Source organism: Clarias gariepinus, chromosome 6, assembly GCF_024256425.1.
Source record: "Clarias gariepinus isolate MV-2021 ecotype Netherlands chromosome 6, CGAR_prim_01v2, whole genome shotgun sequence".
NCBI classification, from domain to species: domain Eukaryota; kingdom Metazoa; phylum Chordata; class Actinopteri; order Siluriformes; family Clariidae; genus Clarias; species Clarias gariepinus.
The window spans coordinates 9,166,157-9,178,381 of NC_071105.1; the positions used below are offsets into that span (position 1 = coordinate 9,166,157).

At 36.0% G+C, this 12,225-nt stretch overlaps 1 protein-coding gene across 1 annotated transcript; it reads right to left on the reverse strand.

Moving 5' to 3' along the window:
* Positions 1-3,835: 3,835 nt before the first annotated feature.
* Positions 3,836-11,931, reverse strand: LOC128526397 (tetraspanin-1). The gene is made up of 7 exons (XM_053498212.1): positions 11,875-11,931; positions 7,694-7,903; positions 7,361-7,435; positions 5,422-5,520; positions 4,960-5,103; positions 4,018-4,101; positions 3,836-3,907 (listed from the first exon to the last, which is right to left on the reverse strand). The coding sequence occupies exons 1-7, from the start codon at positions 11,929-11,931 to the stop codon at positions 3,836-3,838; spliced, it is 741 nt and encodes a 246-aa protein (XP_053354187.1).
* Positions 11,932-12,225: the final 294 nt, after the last annotated feature.

Consider the following 12,225-nt stretch of genomic DNA (forward strand, 5'->3'; position numbering starts at 1 on the left):
TCTCAGAAACAAAATTTAAGTCAACTCAGAACGGCAAATAGTCACAGTGCCACACCTAATTCAGACTGATGGTTTAAATTTCCTTGTTTACCAAAAGGTTTTACAGTAAGGTTCTTTCTTTCTTTCTTTCTTTCTTTCTTTCTTTCTTTCTATTATTTCAGAGAAATATTTTTTTTAATATTCTTTTCTAGTAATTGTTTTTTTTAAAGGTTATTTTACAAAATGTTTTTAATCCCCTTTCAGGACATTTTCTTATCAAAATTTTCCCATTACAGTAAGGTTTATTATAAATTTCTTTGCCCTTTTACCATTATTTTAAATTACTCTTTTACAGAAAGATTCTTTTTATTTTTTGCCTTACAATAAGCTCTTCTGCATTTGCTCTTTATTGAAGGTTTCTTTGGCAATTACAGTAAATTGCATAATATTTTAACTACTATTTTACTTTTTAATTTGTCCTTTACTGTATGTTTTACAGTATTTTTAAGTTCCCTATTTTATTCTTTTACAGTGGGAGTTTACAGTAGGTTTTTTTTTTTTTGGACCTTTTTGCAGCAGTTGTATAGCTAATGGTTTTTGTAGTTTTCACTTCATCCACCATGTTGAAATACATCTCCATGACAGAAACGGCAAAACAAGGAGAACTCTCAAACTCCAGATTAGGTCTACTGGCATTTGTTGAAGTGTTTCTTTATATATGTTTCTTGGACTTAATTTCAGCTTAAATTGGGCTTTTCAGTTCCTGACTGTACTTGTTTGTTTTCTAGTGATGAGAAAACTAGACTGAGTTCCAGACTAATACCCTAAATCCAAGGTCTTTTTCCCCTTTTAGTTCTCCTGCTTTATTGCACAACCAATAAGAAGTTAGATTTGTTCAAAAGAAGAAAAGACTGCTTGTCGTATGTGGATGCAGATAAAAACTAAGATAACATATAGTATATAGATTTACATGTGATGTCTATTAAAGACAGTAAAACAAATAGCTTTCCAGTGGAAATCTTCTTTAACCAAGAACAAAGATCAGTCATCTGTGGTCTCTCAAGTAACATTTCTCTAATGCACTTCTACAAAAATGTATAGCTAATAGACTTTCCTTAGATGAATAAATATAAAAGGGTGCAGACGACGAAGAAAAAATTATTAGACATTTTTTATTGATTATGACAATAAATGTGTTAACCAATCTTTTCTCTAAAGAGCTTATATTAACACCTGTCATATAATGTTGTTAATGTAACGCTAAATGTAACGTTATTGACCTCTACCATGGCATTTAAAGATGTTTTCAATGTTTTGCATTGGCAAAATATCATTTAGTACAAGATGTACATAAAGTGCATAAAATTGTTTTACATTTTTGACTATCAGTGGTTATATTATATACTAATATATATATATATATATATATATATATATATATATATATATATATATATATATATACATACTATAAGAATATACAGTACTAAATCTTAAACAACCCCTCATTTCTTTTATATTTTGCTTCCAAAGAGACATACAGTCTTGTATTTTTAATATAGTTTCGAGTAACAGTTCTCCTGACTCCCTAAAGGACCTTTTTGGCTTCAGAGCAAGAGTTTCACCGGAATGTCTTTGTTTGTTATCCACACAGTCTAAGGTGTGAACCAGTGAGAAACCGGTGCAGATAATGACCGATAATCTGGCCAGTGATTAGTTTACTGGTGATGTTAAGTGTTTGGAACAGACGAGAGGGGAAAAGAGGTTGCTGCAGAGGTTGTTACATAAACAACCAATTTTAAGTTGTATCTTTAGGCACTTGTAGCCTGTCACAGTATTTGTTGCAATTTCTTCAATTTTTATTAAATATTATAATGAAAAAAATGAGAGGTGGTTCAAGACTTTTGCACAGTACTTTACAGCTATACAGTATATTATTGTTTGAAAGTTTAGAATTACTCTATTTTTTTAAAAAGTTTTCCAAATGAAAACTATTTTCCAAATGAAATAACATTAAATTGGCCAGAAATACACTGTAGACATTGTTGTTGTTGTACATAATAGTTTTTATATGGAAACCATTATTTTTTTAATGGAATAGCTACATAGTCATACCAAGGCCCATTCCCCAGACCCATCACTTCTGTGTTCCAGTGGCTCATTGTGTTTAGATGATCTTATTATGTTAAAAGGGTCATTCATTTTTAAAACCTTGCAATTATGTTAGCACAGTTGAAAATCATTGTGCTGTCTAAGGAAGGAATAAAGCTGGGCTTCTTCGGACAACTTGAGTATCAGGAGCATCAGCGTTTGTGGGTTTGATTGCGGTCTTAAGATGGTCAGAAGTACAGCTTTTTTTTTTGACAATTTATTGTTTCAAGAGATTGAGGGATGTAAGGATTTTCCAAGTAACTGATGATATCTTCCAAAGGTGTTTGTACTTGAGGATAAAAACCGGCAGGGTTTTAAGTAGAGAAGTACATTCTACACAGGTCCTCCACAAGCAGCTTTATTAAATCGTCCTCATAAAAAATAAAATAAAACCCAGTGAAGCAGGAACTTCAATGCCTTCTAGGCAGAATTTTAAATAAAAAGCCCTATCTTTTACTAGCCAATAAAAGGAAAATTGGTAAGAGAACACAAACAGTAGACAAAGAATGGTTTTGGCAGTTTTGAGGTGTTTGCATGACAGAAAAGAGCCCCTGTGAGGCAAAGAACAAGTGAAAAGCTGCTGAAGAAGTGCTTTCCGCTGTCGGTCAGATGTGGCGGAGGACACATGATGATCTGGGAGTTCTTTGTCACCCTACACAGTAGAGACGGTGACCAAAACAATTTAGGGATAAAACAGTAAATTGGAATTCTGTCTATAATGGACTGGTTAGCAAAGGCATCCGATCCATCAATCCAGTCCAACTGGTAGGAGGTGGAAGTGAAATGTCTGCAGATTACACGAATAAACTGACAGCTAGAATTCCAATGATCTGCAAAGCTATAATTGCCGCAAATAGAGGATTCTTTGATGAAGTTTAAAGCCATAATTTGTTATTTTAAGTAGCAATAATTTTGTCCAACATTTTCAATGTCTTTTATGTATTTTTAAAAAAACAATCTTGCAACATTTTTAATAAGTAAAAATTTCTTATTTGTTTGTGATTCCAAACTGAACAGCAATATATAGATATACCCTGATAATTGTGTGTATGTACAGTACAGCATATATTTTTGTGTTATAAACTTGACTTATTTCAAATATATTGGACAAACATTCTGCATTGTGCAATAACCATGTGGTGGCATTGGATAGGGAGCAAAACTGTATGTAGTTTTCAGAGCTACAGAGTGCGATGCAATCCAGCAATGCAATAATCATGTGGCATTCACTGTATAGGAAGTCACACTTGCTAGCACTGTTTTAGATGTCTTTAGGCAGACCGACTGCTTTAACATCACATTTATCAGCAGTTTAATCTGGCCCTTTACCCAACATTCGAAGTTTCAATATAAGATTGCCTAGCTTAATCTCTATATGATGAACTATATTTTTTCATGGTGTCTTAATGTCTTTTACAGGACGAAAAACCCATACATAACGGTTTATCTTAGTCATAAACCTTTTTTTTTTTTATTGTCAGAATTTGGCTATGTTGACCGATAATGTGTTTTCCCACGCTACACTACAGTAAAGTTTTTATAGCGAAGAACATACACTGTTGAAAAATCGCTAAATCTAGAACTCTTAAAGATGCTTTGGTTGAACACTTTGTTCTAAGTATAGTGTCTCCCTATCAGAAAGGCTTCCACATAGAACCTCTCAAGTTAAAAACCCTTAATTATCCAAAAAAATTAAAATAAAAAATCAAGCAGCTTTGATCATCTCATCTTTATCCAGGTAAAAGAAAAGGTACAAGGCCACAATCACTGCTCCAGACTAAAAGATGGAAAGAAAAGTATAAAATGATTTATCTTGGTAGGTGTGAAGATGTTGACAACATTGACTAACTTGATTACATGGAAGCTTCGATTATGTTCTAAATTTACCTCAGTACCAGCAACCCCTGCTGCAACAGCTCCCAAAATGTAGAGTTTTTCATCTAGGGCCCATTCAATCCACTTAAAACAACCCTAAAGAAAGTAAATACATTTACTATAAAATTATTATCCTTAAAGTATTATAATATATAAAAAAATATATATAATTTAATTCTCCATTCCGTTTGGCCAAAAGGTGTTGATTTATTTATTATAATAGTAGCAATAATTCTGGCTACAAGGTTTATAATTATTGTTTTCTAGTAAAATCTCAATATTAACAGCTATGATAAAAGTTTATATAAGGAAACATTTACACCACCGCCACAGAAATTGAATAACACTATTTATCAATTATATACTGTACCAGTAAATTGGTGACAGAATTATGGGCACCGAAGGCTCATCCCGGCCTATGGGGACCAAAGGTCAGTCTGTCTGGTTCAGTCCCACAGAAAAGCCAATGGAACACAAATTGCTGATAAATGTCAATGCTGGCTATGATAGCAAGGTACCAGAACACCCAGCACACCACAGCCTGCTGCATGTGATACTTGGCAGGCAAAGAGTTCAGCTTTAATGACCCAGCCTCCAAACTACCCAGATCCATCCATGTAATGCACGAGACAAACATGTTTGATCCACGGAGGCCCCATCCAGCATCCCACAGCACCGAAAAGGGTCTGCCGCTAATGTCCTGTTACCAGACGATTCAGCACACCACCACCTTGTTGAGTCATGCTTCGAGGGGCCAAAGCCGCCCACGTGGCTCAAGGGGAACCTACACTATATTGAGCATAATATTTTTGTGTTTAAACATTACGGCCTTCTATAATATATAGTCTCCCGTGTCGGCAACCTAAAATTTGCTGATATACGTCCAGGATTTCTGCTTCTTCTGCTGTTAAAACCTTTAGGCAACACAAGTAGTTTAGCAGCGGGCTTTCTCACCTTAACCATGCTGTTCTTGGCATTCTGCAAATCACATCTCAGTGTGGTGTTTCCACAGCAGCTGGAAGGATAAATCTCACCATAGAGCTTAGAATAATAGGATCCAGTGAAGTCGGTGTAGTTATTAAAACCACAGCAATCCAGCTATCATGCAACAAAACAGAAGAGATGAATAAATGATAAAACCTGATGTTGCTTCATGGCTACATGGCTAAGTACTAATCCCAAAGTGCCACACATGTTTTCATTCCACTTTCATTCCAAATTCACTTTGGCAGTTTATTTAGCAAGACAATTTTTTAATCCTACATATTATTTTATCCTACATTACAATGGCACAAATATGACTGATAACTGTGAGGTATTTACAGTTCTGCATTGTGCACTGAGTCGTTTAGCAGAGGCTCCTCAATCATGCGCGGGCCATAGAAGGATATGCTCTTCGATTAAGCCTTGGTTTACCTTTGTCATGGTCCTGTTCCACAGTTCGGTGAAGTGGAAATGTCTTCCATATTGATTCTGCAGGGCAGGTCTGGCCCATGATCTTAGATATGTTCCAATCTGAGAGAAGAAAGGAAAGAAAAAAAAAAAGGCAAGACTTGATGTGCACTCACATTGTTGTTCATGCCATCTCGTTTTCCTTATCGTTTTTGCATATGGCCATCAGTGAACCCGCTAAGGGTATTCATCCAAAACAAATACGGACTCAAAGCAGTAACACTGGAGACGATGATCTTTTGTAGGTTCTGATCATGGGAAATTTACATATATATTGATGCATTTGGTTGGGAAGCTTTCAACCAATTATGTTAGCTCAAATTATCATTTCATGCAGCAAACCATCCAAACGTATACACTGATGAAGTAACTATCTGGCAGAAAATGTGTGCCAGTCTCTCCCTCTCTCTTTGTTTCTCCTGCTGCTTTGGCTAAAGTGATGAGAGGGGGGAAAAACTGACATTCTGTGAGAAAGATGGATGGATTGGGGGAGTGAGCGAGCGAGAGAGGGTGGGGGGGTCATCACGAGTGGTGCGCTGTATGCCTGGGGGGACGTGCAGACAAGCGGCAATTAAAAGACCCCCCTCCATCGGCCAAGAAGAAAGCAGAGGAACACAGATCAGTAGGGTTATTATGCACTAGCTCGACTAATCCATCACCATCGACGATGGCAGGACAAAGTGCTGTAGGGGAAAGTGAGCTCGCTAAAAGCCGAGATCGCTAACGCTGTAAAGTAGAGTGCACAACTCATAACTGAAACAGACCTTGGACCTACTGAAAAAAAGCATATTCCATAACAATACAGACAAAAAAGACTTCACAAATATAGCAATATGGCATATTTCATCTCATGCACAGGTGCTGTCTTAATGGTATACTGCAACAGTATATGGATTGGAGAAATGGTTAAAACATTCTTTTCACGCTTTCAATGTGATATGTTTCTGCTAATTTATTGCCCACTATCAATAAAGTATATTCCCATAAGGGTGAGCAAAATAGTCGCAACTATTTCTTTGCACACTTGTTATCTCTGTCCATATGTATTAGGTTTCTGATTTATTTTTGAGCGTCGGATTGCGGCAGGGAGGAGAAGCAGGTACCGCAATGCATTTAAACATGTCAGGACTTATCACTCTCACCAGTTCTGATTATTCAGGTAGATGCGCATACTGTTCAAATTTACATTACAGTGATATTGTAATGCATCCGCAGTCCGTATTTATCTAAAAGGCAGCAGATGCAGCCAGTTACAGAGACGCGTATACATTATTAAAATGACAATTTCGTTTGCCACTGAACTGAATAAATGGACATTCGCGTGTCAAAGATGGTGACAAACAGCACATTAAATGAGCTTTTGCATGCCTAATGTTCCCCCTAACAGTTCAGATTGTCCATAATTCAAACATATGTCCTTCTCAGGTCCTTCCTGTTTGCTAATGAATAGCCTTAGCAGAATTGGATAAACTATTCATTCAGATGGTGATGAGTAAGAGTCAGGAAAGTAGAATAATTTGCAGCAAAAATAATGGACAATTCGCAATGACATTAGATCAGAAATAAAACCAATCATTATGTGTGACCTATACTATAGGAATTTGCCCAAAAATCTTATATATGCATTATTAAAATGCATCATTTTCCCAAACTGCTTTCCATCGTTCATTTAAAATTATTATGGGTTTCACTAAATGGCCACAGCAATATAGGTATGTTAGCATGTTGAACTTGAGTTGGTGAAAGGTGAAGCTTGGAGCAATCATGCCAGGCAATAAGAAGCTGAAAGCACTGGAGACATCACCAACTCATCATAGTTAATGATGGTCAGAAAAAAAACATGCAAATAACATAGACAGGAACAGGAACGGTCAGAAAGCTCAAACTCACGAGCAAAACTTACGTATGAAGAATAGGCAAGGGCAAACAATCCAATAGCCAGCTCCGCAACTAAGATGATGACAATGATGGAAAGGAACTGTATGGGGAAGAGTAGAGATTTATAATGAGCCTAGATGTACTACCAAGTAATTAAATGCATCTGAGGTCATATGGCAATGCGCTAATGTATAGGAGACTGGAAAGCAACATTACATTTACATTTTGTGCAAAGTAATTACATAAGGATTAATTAAAAAGGTGCATTTAATTAAAATTTTAAACTAATTGATAAAATACTAATCTACAATTCATGTCTGTATAGTCAATGCTTGATAATGTGAGTGTTTTTCATTACCCATATTAGGAGACATTTGCTCTCTTTTTTTGCCCCACAGCAGCCCAAACATCCCAGCAGGAACATTACAATTCCAATACTGATGAAGTACATGTCCACATTGATGAGGTTCATGGTATGTACAGCGAACACGCCCAATACGTTAGACCCCAATAGATCTGAAGTAAAATGCATCCAAAAGCCCACTGCTATCAAGCCTCCTCCTCCGCTCTGTAAAAAAAAAAAAAGTTTAGTGTTTTGGAGAATTGTACTTTAATTGTACACTTCAAACAAATTCGGCACAGTGGCAACTCTTGGGTTCATGGAGTTTGCATGTTCTCCCCGTGTTTGGTGGGTTTCCTCCTGGTACACTGGTTTCCCCCCACAATCCAAAGACATGCAGGGTTAGGCTAATTGGTGTTCCCAAATCGCCTGTAGTGTGTGAAGGAGCATGTGAGTGTGTGTGTGTATTTGTGTGAAATAGGCTTCAGGCACCTCACGACACTTTATACAGAATAAAGCAGCATAGACGATAAGTGACCTACACCAAATTAAGCATTCATAATACATTATGAATACAACATGCACAACACTTATGAAGTATATCTTTATAAATATACAGTATGACTAGGAGTTTAGACACACCTCCGAATTCTATGGTCTTTCCTGATTTTTATTTATTTCTACAATACATGGCAAAAGAATGCTAAAGGCAGTTTTTTTTTTTAACTACATAATGCCATATATGCTAATTCCTTGTTTTAAAATCTCCAGTATTGTTCTGGAATATAGAAAATAAATCACGAAACAAAAAACATTTATTTAGAAGGTCTTCCCACTCTGAAGCTGATCGTCCCAAAGGAATTCCTTCCTTTCATACTTCAGGAGTTTGCCAGAAACTAAAATGTTGCTTTAATAATGAATATCATCCCTTTAAGCATTGATTTATACTGTACATGTAGTTTTGTAAAAAGTTCCTGTATTCACTTACATTACAGCAGCTATAAAAAGTGTTGTCCTCTGACTAGGCTGTTTCTTTCTCTCTCTTTAATTGTTCTTTATCCTGAAGACTTCGGCATAGTGGGAAACTCTTACTTCTTATGGAAGACTTCTTACATAAGTATAAAATGAACATCTTAGTACAAACAACTTTTAGGTACTAAATATGAGTGTTTTGCTACTGTAAATAATGTTTTTATTGTTAGAACTGAATTATTGTGGATAGTCAAATGCAAACCTTGTGCAAGCTGTATCGTAATAGAAATGGGTTCAATACCTTCAAACTAAACATTTAAAATATCACAATCTTATGTCATGTTTTAACAACAGATATCATAGCAAGTTATGTAGTTTAATATGAAAATTAAAGTTACATATGTATATACTCACTCCAGGCTTTATAAGGTCTTCTATATACTGTATAATGTGTAATTAATTAACCAGTGTGTAAGATTAAATAGTGATTATTGCTCATATCAAAGTTGTTCCTTGGGCCACAACTGAAAAACAGTCCACTATGGCCATGTTGTGGTATGTAATCATCATTAACAACTCTCTGTCTTATTCTTTACATTTTGCAATGGCCTTATTTCATTACCATTTTTATCACAATAACCCTCAGGCAAGGGTGCAGCAACACATGGGCCATTAATTAATGCTCATTAATTAATGTTAAAAAGCTCTATAACAAACAGACAATGGTCTCTCTCTCTCTCTCTCTCTCTCTCTCTCTCTCGCTCTCTGTACATCATGGGCCTGGAGCATCATGTATAATGGTGTAACCTTTCTAACTACGGTGTAACCCAGTGGCACTATATATATATATGTGTGTGTGTGTGTGTGTGTGTATATAATTAGTGTTTCAAATATCTTTGTCTGAATCTGTCTTAGATTTAAACCTGAAGAAGGTGTTGCCTAAATTTTTTTTGTTAGAGATTCGCAAAAGATAGTTTTAATCCTACATGCACATGTTTTTGGGTCTATTTGCCCAAAAATAAACAAATTTGGAGCCACATTAAACCACAGGTAAGATGACCAGGCAGTTACTAAGGACGAATGAATGGAGACGGTAAATGTGGACATCAGTACGAGGTGGACATCAGTAAGATGGGGACATTCTTTGTCTCGCGAGCTTCATATCTGGTTTCTAGCCAGCATAAAAAAAAAAACTCTCGCTCAAGAGTCTTACAAGATCCAAGTCTCACCATACACGTCTTGTCTGAAACACATGGCCTACGAAGAGACAAGAAAAAAAGGTGTCTATTCTGAACTCATTTTCTGATCATTCCTGTTTGTTTGAAATAATAAATCAGTATATATTTATTATACCCTTTTATAAATCAAGCTCTAATTCAGATTTAGATTTATTAATATAATTGATTGCCCAAAAAAGACATTTTAATACAACAAAGTCGAAATGTCCCATGAAGCACATTGAACTCTAGATCGGTTTTACTCCATTTCTGTAGCAGACGCATACAGTTTAATGAGAAGGTTGATCTCAATGTGTGAGTTCAAACATGGCCGTTGTAACCATGTCTGAAACCTGACAGTTTATGTCAAAAGCAATCATCTGTCACAGCCGTTCCCCTGTGATTGTGCTGCATGTCCGATAAAGCGTACATGACTCCATGGTACCGTTCTCTGACATCAATTTTAAAGTGGCTCCCAGAATAGTTTATGCATGTACCACGTGACATTTTTCTCCCCACCTGCTTGCGATAATCAACACAGCTCACAGCTAAACAAATATGACAAGCATATTACTCTCAAGTTCCTATCTCCGAATGCTTCCTGCTGCCTGTCACAATCGTTTCTGCCATTGTCCTTTCTTTCAGCAGAAAAGGCTTTAAAATTATAAGAATATACAAAGCGTGGAGATTTTCATGTGAGAAGGAGTTGCGTGTAAGATATTACATGTAAATTTGATTATGGAAATAGATATATGCAAAAAAAAAAAAAAAAGGTGCATAAAAGAGTAAAAAAAAAATGGACAGAACAGCAAAAGGGCAGGAAAATCCCCAAAGCACAGGACCTGGATGAAGTGGACCAAAATAGAAACCCTGCCATGCTTGAAGGAGACGTATAATAGAAGTGCAGGTACCATACATCAATAAATAGGAGAATTTGTAATCTTGGGACTCTGAAGCATGAGTGCAGTATGCATTTTGAAGCAAATTGCACCAGGGAGTTGCTTTTCTAGGAAAGTAGAACCTATTTGGATTGTATTTGGAAGTAACTCGTGGCATCTCATGAGATTTTTCCCTAGGGACTATTACTGTTAGCGGCCGAAATATAAATCTACAATAAAGCGTCTTTGTGAGAATATTGATTTTTAAAAGTGGTATAGAAATTCTAATTATATAAATATGATATAAACATACAAAGGCCCCCCAAAAAAGTGTATACACACTTCCACATGAAAAATATATGCCTCTCTTCTGATGGTCTCATGATAGGATTAACAAGGGTACGACATCTTGAAAGAAACACACTACTGCCATAATTCAAAGTGAAAAAGGACATTTTTAGCAATTGTTAAAGTGTGTATTTGGGCCCCTGTGTGTGTGTATATATATATATATATATATATATATATTATTATTATTTTTTTTTTTTTTTTTTTTGCTAAAACAATATTTTCAGACCTGACAGGTCAAATCAGTTCAGATGCATGTTCATTGTTTAAACTAGTCTAATCTCAAAAATGGCATTTAAAAATTGCTTTTAGGGAAATAAAAACCATCCTCCATTACGCTGTGAAATCACCCTTAACAATTAAAGCATACAGAACAGGCAAGAGTGCAGAATCAATTGCTCTAAAACATCTTCTAGTGATTGCGGAGTTTCATCACCATTAGCTATCAAACCAAGTTGGGAAAATTAGAAGCTTTCAACTTAATGAGATGAAAATTGCTGCATGTAAGAAACTGTAATTGCCTTGTTGACGATATATAGACTTGGGTACATGTCTGTGACATATAGTTTGAAAGCTCCTTTGTTATATGTTGGCATTATGAGGAGTATAAATTACTCTGTGCATATTCACAGGCAAACTGAATCTCTTTTTATACATTACACGCCACATAAAAATCTCAAGCTATAAATACAGAAATGTAATTACTCTTTTAAATGCCACCAGCGCCCCTCCCGTTTTATACTTACATGCGTACGGGTAATGAGAAATCACAAAAAACGCTTACCAGGATTAACAAGTTGTATACAACCATCATAACTTTGGCGAAATCGAACAAGCCCATCTTAATCTGGAAGAAAGCAATAATGCACTGAAATATTCGTCAAAGGAAGGGATCGGTTGTGAAATACTGAGAAATATATTTGGAATTAAAATAAAATAAGGTCACGTACCTGCTCCTAGGGAATGCTGATGAGACTGAGGTGGATACAGATGATTGAAGGTGAGTGAAGTGAGATGCACTCAGGTAGAATGTGTGGTATAGGTTAGGATAGAGGTCACTCCAGTGGTCAGAGGTGTGTGTGTGTGTGTGTTGGTTGCCTGATTTCCCCAGCAGTGCTAAGACACACCTATTTAA